The sequence below is a fragment of the Diplodia corticola genome, assembly GCF_001883845.1.
Source record: "Diplodia corticola strain CBS 112549 chromosome Unknown scaffold17, whole genome shotgun sequence".
Taxonomy (NCBI): Eukaryota; Fungi; Ascomycota; class Dothideomycetes; order Botryosphaeriales; family Botryosphaeriaceae; genus Diplodia; species Diplodia corticola.
In genome coordinates, this window is record NW_017971496.1 from 246,441 (window position 1) to 265,923 (window position 19,483).

A 19,483-nucleotide genomic window follows, 5' to 3' on the forward strand; every position below is an offset into this window, starting at 1 on the left:
GCCACGGATTTAAGCTCTTACTACTTCCGACTCCATATCTCCTTTCAGGCCCAGCTGTTGTCCACTACCCATCGAGCTCCACTACAATGACCCCATCATTTCTCCTGAGTTGAAGTTTCAAGGTCCTTGGCGTCGTGTAGCGCGGATCGATCGGTCTAAAGGCTGCATACCCAACGCGGTCTTGGCCATGTTATTAGCCCCGGACCAGAAACTGCGGAGCATCAAAGTATAAGTGCAGCCATCCACTTCGCCTCGACACAGCCAAGCCATCCACCTACCTTGATCCAAACACACCATGGCACCCAACTTTGCCCCGTACGCCGCTCTCTTCGAGAATCCGCAAGGCCCTGGAGACGCGCGCCCTACGGCCCTGCAAATCGTCGAGGATGAAGGCCGTGTCAACACCATGACCGACAAGGTCATGCTCATCACCGGCTGCTCATCTGGCATCGGCCTCGAAACCGCCAAAGCACTGCACGCCACGGGCGCCACCCTGTTCCTGCACGTGCGCGACCTCAAAAAGGGCGAGGCCGTGATCAAGGACATCCTCGCCACCAGCCCCGGCACCGGCAAGCTCGAGCTCCTCCGCTTCGACCTCGACTCGCTCGACTCGGTGCGCGCCGGCGCCGCCGAGTTCCTGGCCAAGAGCCCCAAGCTCAACGTGCTCGTCAACAACGCCGGCGTCATGGCCACGCCCGAAGCCAAGACCGTCGACGGCTTCGAGACGCAGTGGGCCGTCTGCCACCTCGCCCACTTCCTGCTCACCAACCTGCTCCTCCCCGCGCTCCTCGCCTCCGCCACCCCCGCCTTCGCCTCGCGCGTCGTCAACGTCAGCAGCATCGGCCACCGCGCCGGGCCCCCCAACCTCGACGACGTCAACTTCACCGCCACCCCCTACAAGCCCTGGACCGCCTACGCCAACGCAAAGTCCGCGAACATCTGGACCGCAAACGCCCTCGACCGCCGCTACGGCCCCCGCGGCCTCCACGCCCTGTCGCTGCACCCCGGCGGCATCATGACCGGCTTGCAGGTCCACGTCGATGCCAAGGTCGTCGAGTCATGGAATGCGCCCGAGGTGCAGCGCGTCATGCTGAATCCGGTGCAGGGTGCTGCCACCCAGGTTTGGGCCGCTGTGGGCAAGGCCTGGGAGGGTAAGGGCGGGAAGTATCTCGAGGACGTGCAATTGTCCGACAATGTGGTGGGAGCGGGCGCGCAAATGTCGGATAAGGGGTACGCGGCGTGGGCGTTTGATGAGGAGATGGAGGAGAAGTGTTGGAGGATCAGCAAGGAGATGGTGGGGTTGACGGAGGATGTTTGAGGCAGATTGCTTTTTCTTGTAATCGCCGTCGTCGTCATTGAATATTCGCCTTTGCGCATTCCGACGAGAAAAGTTTAAAGACAGTAGCGATGGACACAACCAATATGTTCTGGACGAGCCTTTTTTTTCTGCAATAGTGACTTTGATTTGCAGTCTGAGATGGGATGTGGGCCAGTCACGAGAGTGCGCATCAAGTACCGTCAAATTGCTTATCCGAAAACCAACGCCACATACACTAGCTTCAAACTAAAGATGAACCACACATTTGGCCATCTTCCTCGGAGCTCAACCTGAGCCGTGAATTCTCTGTCGGATAGCATGGTGAATGGAGTCATACTTGTCCATGTTCGTTATAGAACCAGGGAGGAAGCTATACTCGTCAAGAGTGAAGAGCAGGCATGCTTGCGCAAGCATCCAGTGCAACAATGGATGCTTCAGAATGTATTTTTACTTCGGCATGCGCCAACTCGTAAGCAACTCCATAAGCGATGGAGTTGTGTACGCCTGTTGACTATTCAGAGGAAGTGTGGTCCGTAATGGATTCATCGGACCTGAGAGATGATCCCGTATGAATGACTTAGCAGATGCTCATCCGTTGAAACTCGTCCGTGTCCCTTGCCGGAGGTATCTGCGCGTAGGAAATGGCAGGATTCGGAAGTAATAGCCTTATTCACTGCGGTCACGTTTTCTCACTGTGACGCAAACAAGGATGAGCCGGAGCCCCTATTGAATGGAGAGTTGCTGCGGTTTGCTTCGTAAGAACCGGGTCAGGCGCGCACTGAAGGATATTTCAGGACTCGAGTGGCAAAGTCAGAGGATGCAGATGCCTGAGTCCGGAACATATACGCTCGAATTCCATAGTGGTCGGCATCCATCAGCTGAGTAGGAAGCGGAGCCAAGAACAGTGCCACCCGAAAACGACGGCACAGCCCTACCAGTGCAACCAACGCCACTCAAGGCGGCTTAACGATATGCTTAACCATTTTCAAGGGCACCGGGAGCGCCTCCCATGTGGGGATGATGCTGTCAATACGCGGGTCCCCTAGTATTGCGGGGACTCCACCATATGATGCTACATGCCAGTGAGGTAAGCAGCATAAACTCTACTGCCAATTTGGACGCACGTCATAAGCGCTAGAAGCCCTGCGGCCACGGCATCACTTGCGAGCGATGCCTGAAGCAGCGTGGACGGGGGAAGACGGTGGTACGGGGCCGGGGGCCCGACACGGGCCGAGTGGCAGCCGTGTCAGCCCGGGTCAGGCACGTTCAGCGGCGCTCAGAGGTCTCACACTCGGGTCTTGGGGGGTCAGCCGCCCTCCCGCAGGCATCTAGGAAGCTTCGTGCGAAGGCGCCCAACAGCTACAGTGCAGCTCGGCCGAACCAAGCCCTTCTCTTGGCTCTGAATCGTGGCTCTGCATCGTGGCGCTAAACAAGATCATGTCAAAAAGCAAGATGCGACAAAAAACCGGGCCACGGGGGATATATAAAGGCTGTCGAGAAATGGTCATCGATACTTCTTGGACACAACTGTTTAACTTCTCGGCCTAGTCGCACTCCAGAGACCCTACGACCTTCGAACAAAATGGCAACTGAGCAACATGTCACCGTTGGCATCATCGGTGGTGGACCTGCCGGTCTGACACTTGCCAACATCCTTGAGCAAGCCGACATCTCCTACACCCTCTTCGAAGCCCGCGATGACATTGCTCCGCCCGAGGGTGCCAGCCTCGGCCTGATGCCGAACGGGCTCCGCATCCTCGATCAGATTGGACTCATTGACGAGGTCGAGGAGTATGCAGTGGCACACGACTATTGGGAATACCGTGACGGCAACGGCACCCTCTACAACACTTTGCACGCAATGAGATCCTACCCGGACATGTAAGTCCAAACCACTTCCAGACAGTCCCTCGCACGCCCGCGAACCACGCTAACCGCCCGCTATCGACGCCAGCCTCGGCTACGGAGGATACTTCATGGAGAGGCAGCGGGTGCTTGAGATCCTCTACGAGGGCATCAAGGACAAGTCCCGGGTGCTCACGGGCAAGACGGTCTGCTCGGTGCAGAGCAGCAGCACCCACGCCACCATCACCACGGCCGACGGCGACCGGCTGAGCTGCGACTTCATCGTGGGTGCCGACGGAGTGCGGAGCCTTGTGCGGCGGGAAATCGAAGCCGCGCTGCCGCAGCTCCACTACACGCCCAACAGTACGCTCCCCCTCCCCCTTTCCCCCCCCCCTCCTTCCCCGTTCCACCCGAAGGAAAAACGAATCCCCCCCCCCAGACATGCATGAACAACCGGGATTCTCCAGCCCTGCTGCCGCTGACCACACATGTCCCTCCCCTCGCCCAGACTTCGCCACCAGATACGGCTGCGTGTACGGCATCTCCAACGCGCTCCCGCAGATCAACCCGGGGCGGGCCTTCACGGTGCACCAATCCGACGCGTCGCTGCTCATCTTCTCGGGCGCGGGCGGCACGCTCTACTGGTTCCTCTTCGTCGACCTGCACGACACCATCGGCTTCCACGCGCCCGCCGAGCGCAAGAGGCGCTTCACCGACGACGACCTGGCCGCGGCCTACGCCCTCGTGGCCGGCGCCACCGTCACCGCCGGCGTCAGCTTCGCCGCCGTCTTCGCCGCCAAGCGCGTCGCCGTCATGACCGGCCTGGAGGAGGGCGTCGCCGACGTGTGGTGCCGCGACCGCATGTTGCTGCTGGGCGACTCGGCCCACAAGGTACGTAACGAACCAGTAGCAAAACAAAAAAACACTTGCTCGAATCTCACCCCGCGTGCAGATGACGCCCCACGCCGCCATGGGCGCCATGCAAGCCATGGAATCCGCCGCCGTCTTCTCCAGCCTCCTCCTCGCCCTGCGCGCCTCCAACCCCGACTTCTTTTCTTCTTCTTCCTCCACCACCTCCCCCACCACCCCCACCAGCATCCCCCACCCCACCGCCACCCACCTCCTAACGACCTACCAACACCGCCGCCACGCGCGCGCCCTCTCCGTCGTCCGCGGCGCCAACTTCCACTGCGAGACGCAGCTCAAGGTCTCTTCCAACCCCAACCCCAACCCCATGGCCGCCGGCTTCCTCCAGCGCCTGCCGCACCTCACCAACGAGCTGTGGCTCAACATGACGCTCGACAGCCTCTGCCGCGCCGACATGATCGACGGCTGGCCCGAGCACCGCAACGGCGAGCGCGTGCGCCGCTACGTCGCGTCGGCGCGCCGGTTTCTGGACGGCGCGGAGCAGCGGATGAAGAGGCAGGTGCAGGGGATGATGGCGGTGGCGGGGCCGGGGGCGGCGGCGGCGGCGGCGGTGAGGGGAGTTGTTGGCGAGGGACGGGGACGGGAAGGGGGACAGGAGGGGCAGCGGCAGGGGCAGCAGGGGCAGCAGGAGAAGGAGCAGGAGCAGGAGCAACTGCAAGAGCAGGCTGAGGCGGTGGCTGCGGCTGCGGTTGCGGCGTCGGATAGCGGCGTTGGTGGAGCCGTTGATGCAGTGACGGCGGTGGCGATCGATGCGCAGCAGCAGCAGCAGCAGCAGCAGCAGCAGCAGTGCCAGCTGCGGGAGAAGCGGGCTGAGATGGTTTCAACGGCGGCTTGAATATCTTTTGTTACCCCCCTTTTTTTCTTCTTCTTGTCTTTAGCTCTCGGTTTCCCGGATGGGGGGGCGTTTGTATTCCTTTTTTTTGTTGTCAACGCTGTTTCACTACTCATGTACGGGTCACTCCTTATAGCCACACCGTCCTAATACCTCCTTGATCTTTTTTTTCCCGCACATAGGAATGAATTTCATGACGTCAACTCGCGTTTGAAAGAGGCCCAACCCACGATGCATGCAGTCGGTCGTCGGTTAAGCAAGATTTGCTGGAACCCCTGATCCCCAGGCACTACTGCTTACTCTGCATGTGGGGGCGGCGTCTTATACGCATGAGATGCTCAGTGACTTTATGACGCAGGTTGCGGGCGGCCGTACATAAGGTGTCGTGTGGCTGTTCGTATTCCGCGTTGTCCCGACGGACTGTCTGCCGCCAGTCAGATGGCGTAAGCGGTAGGGCGCGGAGCGGGCGCGGAGCGGGCGCTGCTGCACGTACCTGCATGCCGAATTGCTTACGAGCATAATGTATATATTACAATTAGCACGCAGCTCCGGACAATCCTACGGCTGTAACCAGCTCCATGCACCCATTCCCCGAGCTCCGGAGAAGGGGACGGGGCGAGGGATGCATGAGCCCCAGAGTCAGAGACACGTTCTTTTCTCTCATCCCGCATAGCCCTGCTGCAGCTCGGAATCGGTCGGGCCTGCAGAACTTGCGCTACTAAAACTCCGGGGCCCGACTTGGTTTCGTGTCAAGCATTGGTGGTGGAAGCTTCCGATGTCGTCTCAAAGCGTCCTGTTGCAGACCGTCAGCCCAAGCACACCCGTGCAAGAGTGTCCGGTAGGATCTATGTCCGTGGCAGGCTCCGTGGATGGATCGAAGGTCGTCGTCGGAGGTAGTAATCGCCGACTAGCTCTGTCGACGTTACCGGACCCGGAAAGTGGGCGCATGGGCGGCGCAAGCCCCCGTTCTGAGTCGGACCTCACTTCGCGCTCAACCACGACTCGTACCCAAACCACCCCTCTCCTCAAGTCGAAAAAAATCAAGGCCATGGTTGGATGAACAAGAAAACCAGCCATGACCATAACATGTTCCAGACCCGTTGAGGAGAAAAAAACAAGTAAATCTTCACTGAGGACCGCCTGCTGGGTTTTTCGGGTTACCCTCTCCAGCTGTACCACGTCCTCGTTTGTGGCGTCCAATGCCCGTCTCCGGATAAGTGCTACCGATAGCACCATCACTCCACCGTCCCGCTCAGGCCATGCGAGTCCATCTTGCGCGCGTGCTGACTACATGAAGTAACCCGATTCGGTCATCACCAGCGCCTTGCTTTTTCGCTTCCGGACAGCAGCATCGCACCTTGTCCGACATGTTGTCATCCAACCGGCCCGACGTCGATCAGGCTCCACACCTGCTGCACCTTCGATGAGATGCCAATCTTTGAGTATGAAGTGATCAAGGGCCCCCCCCTCCCTTGAGGTGAGAGCTTGGCTGGCTCCTTGCAGATGAGACACGACCACTCACACACACATACCGCGGCTTCGGCCTCGAGCAGGACAAGACATGGGGGGGCAAAACCGGTCTCGTGGTCTGTGTGCGTGGGCTATTGTTGCCAGAAACAAGACTGCCTTAGTAAGACCAGCAGCATCCATCCGCTTTTATACCCAAATCCTTTTCGTACCGACTGTCGTGTGTGGTGCCGCAGGAAAGAAGAAAGAAAGGGCTGACAAGAGCCGTGCCGCCCAACGGACCCAAATGGCCGCTTCGATATACCCATGAACCGCTTGACCAAGAACGAAAGCTGACGGATATGCATCTAGCAAAGACGCCAACATGCTTGCAGAAAGTGAAGGCCAGAAAAGCCCAAAAAGTCCAATCAAAAACGACTATCCCAACCGCGCCGCTCCCGCCACTGGGGGTATGGTGTAATGAAGTGAGCGAAAGTGAATCTCTGCAGCAAGCGATAACTAACATGTGTCTCCCTCTAGACAAAAATTCAACAAGGAGAGCCGGAAAATTATGCAAAAAAACAGTCGCCGATGCAGAATGCCAAACCATCAAACCGTAAGCACATAACACGTGTCCTTCTCTCGTTGCCCGCGTGTGTGCGTGCGTGCCCTCGGGACGCCCTCCGATTCTAGATGCGCCGTGCCGCAAAACATCATGTCGCTGTGGTCAGGAGACCAAATCAATAAATTGCCAGCCGCCGAAAGCGAAAGACGAGACAGCAAAGAAGAAGAAGAAGAAGAAGAAGAAGAAGATGTCCGTAATGCTACAATCCCTCCTCTTTTACAATCTCGCGCGCTGCCGTGCAGGTAAATGTCGTCAAAACAATCTCCCTCGACCCCACCGTTTTCATTTCAATTCTTGTCCTCTTCCCTTTTCTTGAACTTCTCCGCCAGCTCTTCAATCTTCGGCACCAGCTCCGGAATCCTGAACGGCTTACTCACAACGTCATCCATCCCCGCCGCCATCAACTGCGCAATCTGCTCCGCCCGCGCATTCGCCGTGACGGCGATGATGGGCACGTGTCCGATGAGCTTCCCGTTCTCCTCCCACCCCCGAATCGTCCGCGTGCAGGCCAGGCCGTCCATGACGGGCATCTCCTGGTCCATGAGCACGACCGAGAGCTCGAGCGGCGGCGCCGACGTCTCGAGCGGCGCGGCGTAGTGCGTCGACGTGCGCAGCTGGTCGAGGCATTCGCCGCCGTGGTTGGCCACGTGCACGGTGAAGCCCTGGTTCTTGAGCTGCTTCTGCAGCACCTTCTGGTTGACCAGGTTGTCCTCGACGATGAGCACCGTGATGTCCTTCCTGCTCTGCGCCTGGTTGTTCTTCTGGCTGCTGCTGGCGGCGCTCGTCGGCCGGCTCGGCACCGGCGCCGCGAAGTCCCTGGTCTTGATGATGGGGTCCTGGGCCCGCTTGTTGCGCGGGTCGCTGGGCGCTCGCGCCAGGCTGACCGGCAGCTGCTCGACCGGGTCGGCGGGCGGGCTGCTGCGGCGGGCTTTGACGTAGAAGGCGAAGGTGCTTCCTTTGCCGGCTTCTGACGAGACGCCGATCTCGCCGCCCTGGAGTTCAGTGAGCTCGCGTGAGATGAACAGGCCGAGGCCAGAGCCGCCGTATTGCACATGCGTGCGGGGCGAGGCTTGGGAAAAGCGCAGGAAGAGGAGCTTCTTTTCTTCTTCATTGAGGCCACGGCCGGTGTCTTGCACGGCGAAATGCACGTAGATGTCGTCGCCTGTCCCCCAGTCGTGGCTTTCCGTCATGTCTACTCTCTTCGATCGCGTGGGGAAGTAGTTGACGAGTCTGTTCTCTAGCTTGGAAAACTTGACTGTCGATGCCGCAATGGTTACTTTGATTGTCCGTTTGGCCTCGGTCGTGGTGAATTTGATGGCGTTTGTTGTCAAGTTGATTAGCACTTGCAACACACGGGATGGATCCAGTCTGACCCAATCTACGCCGAGCTTGTTGAAGGACTCATCCACTATGAACTCCATTTGAATGTCGGCGGTCTGCAGCTCTCCCTCAAACATCTTCAGCGCGCGCTGGACGACTGTCAACGGCTGGACGTCGACAGGCGTCACAAGAAGCATGGCAGAGTCGAGCTTGCTCAGAGTGAGCACATCATCCACGATACGCTTCTGATGCTGCGCACAGAGTGCGATGGTTTGGGCAGCATCGATACTGTTACTGACGAGTTCCTCCTCGATCACCTTTGATCCGCTTTGTCTGAACTCGAGCAGAGAGGAAGAGATTTCGTCGGCGCATTGCAAGATGGCGCTCAGAGGATTCCTCATTTCATGAGAAGTGATATCAATGAAATTCTCCTGTTGCCGTTTCAGCTCCACAGCCTCCTCCATTTTCCTCTTCTGGAAGCCCTCGGCCCATTTCTGCTGACTGATGTTTGTGATCGTTCCAAAGACGCTCTTGAGAGTACCTTGAACATTCTTCTCCGGGTAGGCGCTGAACAGGACCCAAGTGTCTGTGGAGTTGCCGTTCCTGTCTTCCCAGGGCGCCTTGAACCGGAACTCGGCCGTGACAGCCTCCGTCTTTTCGACCAGGGTATTCCACAGATGAGCGACCATCTGCTGGTCCTCCGGTTTGACTGCGTCTATCCATTGATCCGTGCTGGCCGTGTCCTTGTGCACTCGGGATATCTCATACCAAGTGTCATTGCAGTAAATGATGTGACCTTCTGAATTGGCAATGAAAAGGCCGGCCGGAGAAAACTCCGCCATGCGAGTGAATCTCGTCTCGCTGTCTCTTGCCTCCTGGGTCCTGGCGGCAAGCTGTTCGGACAGCTCCATCCGATCCATCGCAGCCAGTTTTGCAGCTCTTTGACCCCGACGAATCTCCTCCTCGAAAAGAACCACCGACGCCAAAGACGTGGCTAACTGCCTGCTTAGAAGTTGAACAAACAGGTTGTAATCATCATCGTAGGGCCGCCTCGGGTTAACGCCAAGGACCAAGAATCCCAGAATGGACTCTCCAGTGGTCGGATGTATCGGGCAAACCACAATGGACCGTACGGGATCGTCAAAACCGCGGCCCCCGATGCCTTCCATCATCTCTGTAGGCAGGTCTCCGCTGCCGATGTCCAGTAAAACCGGCTTATCGGTCTTCATAACTTCCCGTAGTACAGGCGCAAAGCCGTCCATGCTCGTCTTTAACTCCAGTTGGTCGGGTGCACACTGATGGCCCGCTGGTACGCCCATTGAACCTTCTAACAAACATTGCTTGGTGCCAAAAACGCTGCTCGAATGCATCGATGAAGAGTCGCTGTCGGAGTCGTCCGCGACTGAGTATAGGAGCACGAATGGCGTGTCATACTCGTTGCTCGCGAGTGCTTTCATGACCTGGTCCCAGAAAGATTTTATGTCACGGGCGACAGCGGTCCGCTCGCCCACTTCGCGGAGGGTGAGCATCCGTCTCTCGGCAATCTTCCGCCGGGTCTTTTCAAATGCCGGATTGTAGAGGCCCATGACGGTTCCATCGCCTCCGATCATTGGAATAATCGCCCAGGAAAAGTACGTCTCCTCGAGGTAGTTGCTTCGCTTGATAAAAAGGCAATCGTCATCCTGGAAGGCGGCGGGTTAATTTTGACAAGAGTCGAGGAGACGACTCGCTACCAACTCACCTTCATTGTGGCCTGGCCGGTGGTCTTTGCGCTCGCAAATACATCTTTGACGTCCTCCCAAATTTCTGCCCAGGCATCCTTGTAGCTTTGGCCCATCAGAGTCGGGTGCTTTTGTCCGGCAAGTAATATGTATGCTTCGTTGTATATTGCTACAAGGTCTTCGCCCCAGTACATGGCTGCAGGATGAGGGCTGGCCATGATCAAATTACACATTTGCCGCAAGTCAGCTGACCAGAACTCGATTGGCCCCAAAGGAGTTGATGCCCAGTCCACACTACGCGCGAACTGGATGTGCTTGGGGAGATTGGAGTCGATGGGGAGGCGCGTCCAGTCGAAGAAGCCAATCTCTTTCCTGGAACTCGGGTCATTACAGCTTTCAAATGGATCAACGGTGCCGGCAACAGCAGCCCGGAGTACGCACTCGTTTGTTAACGACGGATGAGTGACAAAGGAAGCTACATCCGAGGTAGCCCCAAAAAGGCGTCCGGTCAAGCCAGCCGGGGTTTGCGGCGTCTCGGCGGGCTCCGCGGCGGTCGTCATGGTGCCGGCCGTCTGTGGGGTGCTGGGCATGTCATCAGGCGAAGGGCCGTCGCCCGTGGCGAGGCCGAAGTAGTCGGTAGCATCCGATTCGGTACTCGGCAGAACCAGGCCTTCGGAATCAGGAGGGCCAAGCTTCTGCCCCCTTGCAAACCGGCCTGCAGACGACGGTTGCTGCGTCGCCACCGAACCCGGGAGAGACGAGGTTGTGGTCGGGGTGGGCGAAGCGGCATAGTTGCCGCTGACGACACGGTACTTCTTCCGGATGGTGTATATGGTCCACGACAGGCCGCCGTAGAGCATGCCAGGAATGCAGACGTCCAGGGATTCGCCGTGCACGACGGCGCTGAGTACCCACGTCTTGAAGTGGGTAAAGGCCTTGAAAGTGGCGGGGTCCTGGGACCCATGCACGACTTTGCCGCTCACGAGGTCGAGAAGGCCGATGCTGGCGCGCAGAGCTGAATTGGCGAAAACTACATGAAAATATCCCGGGCCGTAGTTGGTGGGCTCGCCCAGATCGACAATGAAAGTAGGGCGCCCGTCCTGCTCCAGCAGCTCTCCAATGCCTATGTTGCTGAGGGCGCGCGGCACCTCGGGCCTGTCGCGAATCTCGGGCGAAGCGGGAGGCAGGCTCGCGCGATCGACAGATGTGCGGGTCGAGGGGCTCGAGCCAGCATATGTGCCGCGCGCTAGAGTGACTGTCTTGATGCCGCTGTCCTCGCGCGCATTGCTCAACATCCTCGCGGCGGCCTCGGAGCTCGAGAAGCGCGCGGGCAAGGGCGGGCGGGCGCGCTTGGTGTGGGAGAAGAAGAGAGGCGAAGGCGGCTGCTTGCGGTCCAGGGACGGAGCGGGGAGATCGAAGCAGTCGAGCGTGTGGCGCGAGCGCTTCTGGAGCTTGCGGCGCTTGTGCAGCGGCTCGCTGTGGGGGTGCTTGTGGGCGGGGCCTTGGTGTGGAAACAGGCGCTTCTCAGCAGGCTTCGAAGGAGCGACAAACGAATCAGCGACTGACTTGCGGCACGACGGCGGGTTGACGGGGCCTGGGGGCGGCTCTGGATCAGTGGCATGCGGCTGCGCAGCCAGCCATGCGCTCGTGGCCTTTGTCGCTGGCAGCGAGCTGTTGCGGCCGTCGCGGGTTGGGGGGTGGTCGGGCGCAGCGGTGGGGCGGGGCTCCGGGGTGGACGAGCGTGTGTGGTCGCGCGGCAGTCCTGTGAAGATTGACGGCGGATTAATCATAGGGTCGCGATGGAGGGGGAGGGCGAGGGCCGAGTCGCATGCCTCCGGCGTGGGCTCGCAAGCAGGCGGCTGAAGTGCGTGTCTAGCGCGGCTAGTTGCGAAGACAGAGGGCAGCAGGGGTGCCGCGTGGGCGGCGGGCCAGATGATGCGGTGGCGGGCTCGGGGTGCAGCGCGAAGGGCTCGGGCAGGCTCAGCAGGCGCAGGCAGCGAGGCAGACGGACGACTGTCGCGAGGTGGACGCCGCGGGCCGCTTTCTGGTAAGCCCGGCGGTGGGTTTTGGGCGCTCGGCTGGGCAGGCGATCGCCGCTGGACGGCTTTACTCCAGATGGATCTGCGCCAGAGTCGCGATCCAGCCCCAAGCGGCCCTTGCCACCTGCAGCTGCCACCTGTGTCAGATCCCGCTGCTGCTCCGCCCGCCATCGCCCGCCATCGCCCGCCATCGCCCGCCAGCCGCCCACCAAGCCATGCTCCTTCCGGCACGCCCCGCCCACACCAGCCGGCCACAGCTCCGCTGCCGCCATGTCAACACTAGGTACTGTCAACCCCGTCAGTGTCGCCCGCGAGAGCTGCCGCCTCCTTGACCGCCATGCGACGCCGCTCCTCGAACATGTCTCGCGCCAGACCCTCCCGCCGCCTGCGTCTCCTCCAACCACGCCCACCTTGTGTGACCTCGGGTTGCCCCAATCCCCTCGACGCTGGGCATGCAGAAGTCCACCCTCGCTCGTTGTTCTGCCTCAGTGCCGTAAGCCAGCCCTGCCGCAACCGGTGCTCGGCGCTTTTTTCCTTCATGTCGGATTTCGCCCCCGACCACTGTCTGCGACTGCGACGTCACGCCAAGCCGAGAGAAGACGACTCCAAGCTCACCCCGAATGCTTTCCGCCTGCCGCTGACATGTTCGCTACTTACGCCGCTTCCGGCACCACAAACAATGAAGACAATGCGTGTACCCCTCCTGCGAACGTGTGTACTCGTTTGATCCTGCGTCCTTTGTCACCTCCATGATAAAGCCATCTTCTCCTCTTTGGCTCCTCATCGCATCCCTCTTCGTTTCCCCCACCCAATCGAGATGCCAGTCAGACAGGACAACTACACTGGTGCAAATCAGAATCCCATACAGCCCGACCTTATCCTAGTGATCCCCCATGGCCAACCCTATGTAGAACCACGGCACGACGCGAAGAATCTCGACGAGTTCAGCAGAAATGCACTCGTTCGAGAACTGCGCAGGGTGCTGAATCGCCAGCAGTTGGCTGTGCCTTGGCCCAAAAGGGACATAGTTGCACTGCTCAAGGGACCATTATACAGGCCGAGTTTGGATCCGCTAAAAGAGCGGTGCAGAGACCTTGGGCTTTATTCCAACGGAGATGCATACGCGCTCAGAAAGGCACTGGACAGAAGGCACGATGATCAATATGTCCCTTTGGCTCAGCTGTGGACTCCAGAGCAACTCCTCAACCTCTGTCAACTTCGCGGGCTTGGAGGCACGCTGGATGATCCTGCTTCCCTCCTATTCAAGCTTTTGAAATATGAGCTCGAAATAGCTCAAGATCGACCTCAAAGATTTGGACGACATAGGCTGGATTGGCGGATGATTCACCATCAGGATCCATGTTACTTTCCTGCTCCTTTGACCCTACACCAACAAAGTAATTTCTCTCCATCTATCTGTCTGTAACTCCGCGCTCACCAAACAACAGGAATTTATGAACAGTTGCACCCGCATCCCCGGTATTCACTGTGGACAGGGGCCTATATCGGCGACGGCGATCCTTCTTTTGTTCCGCCTCGGACAGATCAAGAACGCATGGAAGTAGAGCTGGAGAGGCTATTCACATTGAGCGGCTTTGAAGGACACCAGAACGAACGATGGCACCAAACGATCCCTTTGCTTGGCGCCCGGGGTACACACTGGAGAGGGATGAAGACCTTGTTTCGATCTTTTGCAAGTGCCCACAACATCGCGGACTGGCGCTCAGTTCAGGAAGCGGTTCAAAACCTTTGGCTTTATGCAATGGACGTAAGAAGAGCCTTCGTCCGCAACGGACGCGGCGACCGCAACGACCGCTATGTGGAATTCAATAGGGTGGCCCGTCAGCGAAGACTGCTATATGAACGCCTAGATACTTCCACGAGACGCTACGGGCGCGGACGCCTTCTGGACCAGCTGTTCGACTGGAGGGTGGAAGGTAGCATGGAAATGGTACAGCTGCTGGCCGATGCCTACAATGTCCAGATTATTGTCCACATTCCCCACAGGGCTCCTGATTCTGAATTTCAGTTACGGGGGTGGAGACTAAAATGGAAGGTATTGAGTCGAGGATCGGGAGCCCCGCCAATTCATCTGGTAAACTACTCCTCGATTAATCGATGGGCGCGCGTTAGTCCCATACGCGAGGACTTCATCTACACGGCTCACATGGAGCTGGACCGTCCCAGCCAATACCACCTCCGCCCTATTGTGGAAGATTTGTACTGGCCGTTGCCGCTGGTCCAGAATCGCCTCAGAAGGGAAGATCGGAGGATCCCAAACTATGCTCTGACCCGCGATCCCGATCACAATAGGATTGAAAATCTGACTCATACCGAAGATCCGACTGAGGATATCCATTTTATGGGAGGGACAGGTCGCCTCACCACGCCAGGGGATTATGCGTCGATCCAGCTCGTGAGATATACGGCCGAGTTAGTGGAAGGCCCCAGACGTGAGGCGCAAGCTGCAGAACGACGTCGTTATCCGAGCTCACCACCGCCAAGCGACAGACGAAATCGTGGCGACCGTGGATTGTTCGAGGAAGACGAGTCTGATGACAACGACGAAGACGAGTCTGATGACAACGACGAAGACGAGTCTGATGACAACGACGACGAAAGTCGTGATTCGAGCTCACCACCGCCAAGCGACAGACGAAATCGTCGTCGCGACCGCGGATTATTCGAGGAGGACGAGTCTGATGACGACGACGACGATGCCGACCTGCGCCCTGTGAAGCGCGAGAGACTCGAGGAAGAAGATGACGAGGAAGAGGATGACGAGGAAGAGGATGACGAGGAAGAGGATGATGAGGAGGAAGATGACGAGGAAGAGGAAGAGTATGACAGGCCTCGGGTGAAGCTAGAGGTTGAGGACGACGAGGAAGAGGAAGAAGATGACGAGGAGGAGGAAGAGTATGACAGGCCTCGGGTGAAGCTGGAGGTTGAGGACGACGAGGAAGAAGATGACGAGGAAGAGGAAGAGTATGATAGGCCTCGGGTGAAGCTGGAGGTTGAGGACGAGGAAGAGGATGAGGATGACGAGGAAGAGGATGAGGACGACGAGGACGAGGGTGAAGGGCAAGATGAGGGAGATGAGGAGGAAGACGAGGATGAGTTGGAGGATGAGGGCGAAGATGAGGAAGAACAAGAGGATCAGGAGAACGATGATTCCGACAGTAGCATTGCCGAAACCCAGCTGCCACCAGCTAACGCCGCTACAAGCCCGTCAAGCCGGCCTAGGCAAAGACAAGCGGCAGCCTCTCAGGTGCGACAAGCAAATGTGTCGAGAACTGCTGCTGCTGCTGCGGCTACTCCAAATCCGCCTCCGACTTTGCGTGCCAGCAGACGTATTCGTGGTCTGCGTCCGGCGTCAAAGACGCCATAGGTCGACCCGGATGATAGCCAGGAAGAAAGCGCTGAAGACGGCTCTGATCAGGGAACGCTGACCCCGACTCCGAGACCTCGTGGTGGAACAACGCGTGAGAACGTGCGCGGAGGGCATGGAGGGGAACAATCAAGACAAGCGCCCGGAGGCGCAGATACACTCGGAGGTGTAGGAGGGCATGGTAGCGCATGGCGGAATACGTAAAAACGTACGAAAAGGCGTTGAGCAGCTTTGGCATCGCTGGCATTGATGATGTTGACGTCGTCTGGAGTAGTGCCCGTAGGAAGAGGGCGGCGAGGGTCTTTAAGTTTTAAATGTCTTTTCTTATTGCTTGGGGAGCGACGTGGGCCGAGTTTAATGAACCGTTGTGGGGTGTAATGTTGCACTTGTCCGACCGAAGCATGTACATACATTGCTTTAAACGTACACTCGTTAAGATGATTTCAGATTTTCGTAGCTCAGTGGTCAACAAAAATCAAAGAAGGCATTCAGTCTCACAGATTTTCAGTTCGAACTGGAGACGTACAAAAAACATAAATTTGCGAGATGTTCCAGCCTTTCCCGACAGCCTTTCCTCGACAACTATTCTTGCATTCTTTGGTAAAAAGACTAGGGCAGGAGTGCATCCACGCCAGTCCAGATTTGAGAAAGAAAGGTAGTTGGAGCACATGTTGTGTGTGAAATGCCATTATTTCTGCCAGCATGGCGGTTGAGGATGGTGGCAATCATGTGTTGCTTCTTATGCTACCAGTCCAAGCGAGGACGTGACGGTTGGCAGTCTGGCGTTGGTGTGGCGTGCGGCAGAGCCGTTGACTATCTGTGCCACGCCGTTTGCTAAATCGTCAGCCCGCAAGCCATTTCCAAAATGAATGCAATCGGCCCGCCCGTCCCGGATCTGCGGTGTGTCGTCAATAATGCCCGCGTGGTTTGATGGCAAGACATGTGTAGCAATCCGTATCAACGGAGGCGTTGCAATGCCAACACCTCAAAGTGACGACCGGTTCCGTTTGCCATGTGCGCACCCAACAGGTCACGTCTTAAGTATCGGTGATGCGCGCGAGATAGTGGCCGCATTGGCCGATCTGCACTTCCACCACAGCCGTTCAAAAAGCGACGAAATCCTGCACCGGAGAAGTTGAATGAAATTGCAACCACGCACGGTATGGAAGCCATCCCTGGGGTCTCTCTAGCGATATCAATCCTGCAGACCGACGATACTGAGTGAGAAAACTTCACTACAGTGCTATAGACATGGAGCAAAGTAAAAAGAAACGACCCCCGGCGTCCAATGGGAAGCCTGGGAACGACCAGCCGGCAAGGGGCGAGAAAATGGCAACACCAGACAAAGACCTCGAAGCACTATATGGCATTCCTGGATGGAGAGCGATATTCCGGTTTAGTGATGGCGAGGCGCCGGGGGAATCGAAACAAGTGCCGGATAAGTCAAGTCCTCCGAAAGAAGCATCGAAAAGGTAGGGAAGCGGCAGGCCGAAGTCGTGGCAGGGGCACTCGACCGGCGTCGCCATGTTGGCAGGAGAGTTCGTGGCCTGCCGTGCCAGCCGATCTATCGCATTAGACCAATTGATGACGGGTTCGTGGCCACTCCGATGAGCTTGTGACCCAATGGCTGCATGGAGGCCGCCGAGAATGGCGGATGATGGAGAAGCTCGGCCGGGCGATGACGTTCGCAGGGCTGCAACACCAATGCAACCCGCCAAAGCTCCCCACGACACCGCATCCACCCTCGGCCCCAAACACAACACGTCGTCCTCCCGCGCCCCCGACCCTCCGGCAATGGCGTCCACGACAGCAGCGAAGCCCAAGCGCGGCCCCACCGTGCTCGTCACCGACGCCCGCGAAATCGCCCAGCAGCAACGCCCGCCCATGGTGCCGCGCACCTCGACCACGCGCCTGATCAGCGTCGACAACGTCCTCCAGTACGCCTCCGAGATCCCCTCGGGCCAGCGGCGCGGCCCGGTCCCGGAGCGCCCGCGCCACACGCGCACGCCGTCGGGCAGGCATCCGCTCGAGCCCAAGCTGAGCGGCCGCCTGGCGCCGCAGTACATGCCGTCGCGGTCGAGCAAGGTCAGCGAGAAGCTGGTGCTGCTGCCCGAGGCCGACGAGGACGACCTGAACGAGGACGACCTGCTCGAAGGCTTCAGGGCCGACGAGGACCAAGGCCCGCCCGACGACAACGAGCTCGAGCGCATCCGCAGCGAGCGCGCCGGCGTCAAGGAGAAGTCGTACGCCGAGCGCCTGCCCAAGGCCCGCCGCGCCGAGAAGCTGGCCCGCGTCACGGCCTACTGCACCGCCCAGTCCTACAAGCTGCGCGCCACGGCCGATTTCGTCAAGAGCCAGCACGCCGCCCGCACCAAGCTGTACGACGATTGCTTGTACACCGTTTACCATCTGCCCCTGCTGGGCGGCCATGACGGCTACCGCGTCCGCAGCAGTCCGGTCTTGAAGAGCCCTGGCGGAAAGAGCGTGCTCGACGAGGAGATTGAGCGGAACGAGAACAGGGAGTACCACGAGGGCTACTTCGGGGACAATGAGCGCTACGGCATAAGAGCCCATGAGGAGGGAGAGTCCCCCAGCCAAAGCCCTCGCAACGGCAGCGTGTCGAGGACGTCCGAAGACATGTATGAGTCTCCACGCTCTCCACATCGAGACGGTTCGCAGCGCTCAATGTCGCCGCCGAGGATCGCTCCCGACGCCCTCGGCTTCGGCGAAATGTTCGTTTATTCTTACGGCGTCGTCGTCTTCTGGAACTTCACCGAACGCCAGGAGAAGGACATTCTGGCCGACCTCACTTTCTCGCAGTCCATCACCAACGTGCCTCTGGTCACGCGACCGCAGCAGGAGGAGGACTTTGAGACCGAAGAGTTCCACTTCGAATACAACCCTAACATCAGCAGGCCCCGCGTCTACAACGACATGATCACACTGCGGAGCGGAGATCATATGATCAAGTTGGCCATGAGCCATGCCATCGCCCAGAGCACCAAGCTGTCTTTCTTCGAGGAAAGGATGGCCCAGATCATGATCAAGGCGCAGTACGTACCACGCCGCCTGGCCCTCACCGGAAAGCTGGGCATGCAGCGTGAGGAAGTCGTCAGCATGTTGGGACAGTTGTTCGCCAGCAGAGTAGATGTCAACCTTTGTAAGTTGCCCTGTCCCCGCCTTTCGACCTTTCAACTCCTTTTGGTTCTTTGCCACTGCCTTGCTGACAACTCTCTCCCCACAGCGTCGAACATGCTCGACGTCCCCAACTTCTTCTGGGAATCCGAACCCACGCTGCACCCGCTCTACGCCGCCATCCGCGAGTATCTCGAGATCAAGCCCCGCATCCAAGTCCTCAACGAGCGCTGCCGAGTCTTCCTCGACCTCGCCGAGATCCTAAGCGACTCCATTGCCGACAAGAAAATGACCCGTAAGTTGGCTTCCCCTTCTTCCATCCCCTCTCCGGAAAAAAAAACGAGAGAAGAGAACGAGAGAATATACAGCCAGCACCGTACCCCAAACACGACTAACAACATCGCCCTCGCCCCGTCCAGGCATCACCTGGATCATCATCATCCTCATCATCCTCTCCATCCTCGTCACCTGCTCCGAAGTCTTCCTCCGCTTCGGCATCCTCACCCAGGGCAAGAAGAAGGAAGCTTCGGACGCGAACGCCTTTATGGTGGGTGGTCGTGGCGTGCCCTTGCCCATGTGCTCGCCGCGAGAGGATCTGCTATAGCAGCCGGAGTGGAAACAGTGGTATTAGCAGCAGCAGCAGAAACAGCAGCACGATCGCATTCTCTACCCGCATAATCGTTGTCGTTTTCGGCGTTGTATAGATAGATATTCCCCTCTTCTTTGCAGGAGCCCATCGACAGTGAAGAAAATCATGAGCCTTTCTTTTTTTTTTTTGGGCGGGGTTGGGATTGGTTGCGGCGGGAAGAAAGACGACGGTGTTTATTTTGCATTGGGTGAAGGAAAGGGAAAGGGAAGGGCTCATCATCTCGGCGTTCTTGGAGAAA

General features: G+C 58.3%; 5 protein-coding genes across 5 annotated transcripts; 4 read left to right on the forward strand and 1 right to left on the reverse strand.

The window, feature by feature from the left end:
* Nucleotides 1-295: 295 nt before the first annotated feature.
* BKCO1_1700082 (short-chain dehydrogenase) lies at nt 296-1,318 on the forward strand (the record flags this gene model as incomplete). Its single annotated transcript, XM_020271699.1, has 1 exon — nt 296-1,318. The coding sequence occupies one exon, from the start codon at nt 296-298 to the stop codon at nt 1,316-1,318; it is 1,023 nt and encodes a 340-aa protein (XP_020131606.1).
* Nucleotides 1,319-2,900: 1,582 nt separating this feature from the next.
* BKCO1_1700083 (fad binding domain protein) lies at nt 2,901-4,925 on the forward strand (the record flags this gene model as incomplete). The annotated part of the gene is made up of 4 exons (XM_020271700.1): nt 2,901-3,199; nt 3,273-3,526; nt 3,603-4,054; nt 4,116-4,925. 4 exons carry the CDS (start codon nt 2,901-2,903, stop codon nt 4,923-4,925), a joined length of 1,815 nt encoding a protein of 604 aa, XP_020131605.1.
* Nucleotides 4,926-7,280: 2,355 nt separating this feature from the next.
* On the reverse strand, nt 7,281-11,824 carry BKCO1_1700084 (histidine kinase hhk13p; the record flags this gene model as incomplete). The annotated part of the gene is made up of 2 exons (XM_020271701.1): nt 7,281-9,995; nt 10,055-11,824. The coding sequence occupies 2 exons, from the start codon at nt 11,822-11,824 to the stop codon at nt 7,281-7,283; spliced, it is 4,485 nt and encodes a 1,494-aa protein (XP_020131604.1).
* Nucleotides 11,825-14,240: 2,416 nt separating this feature from the next.
* BKCO1_1700085 (uncharacterized protein) lies at nt 14,241-15,461 on the forward strand (the record flags this gene model as incomplete). The annotated part of the gene is made up of 1 exon (XM_020271702.1): nt 14,241-15,461. The coding sequence occupies one exon, from the start codon at nt 14,241-14,243 to the stop codon at nt 15,459-15,461; it is 1,221 nt and encodes a 406-aa protein (XP_020131603.1).
* A 1,647-nt stretch (nt 15,462-17,108) lies between these two features.
* BKCO1_1700086 (sporulation protein rmd8) lies at nt 17,109-19,200 on the forward strand (the record flags this gene model as incomplete). The annotated part of the gene is made up of 3 exons (XM_020271703.1): nt 17,109-18,621; nt 18,706-18,891; nt 19,016-19,200. The coding sequence occupies 3 exons, from the start codon at nt 17,109-17,111 to the stop codon at nt 19,198-19,200; spliced, it is 1,884 nt and encodes a 627-aa protein (XP_020131602.1).
* Between the last annotated feature and the right edge of the window lie 283 nt (nt 19,201-19,483).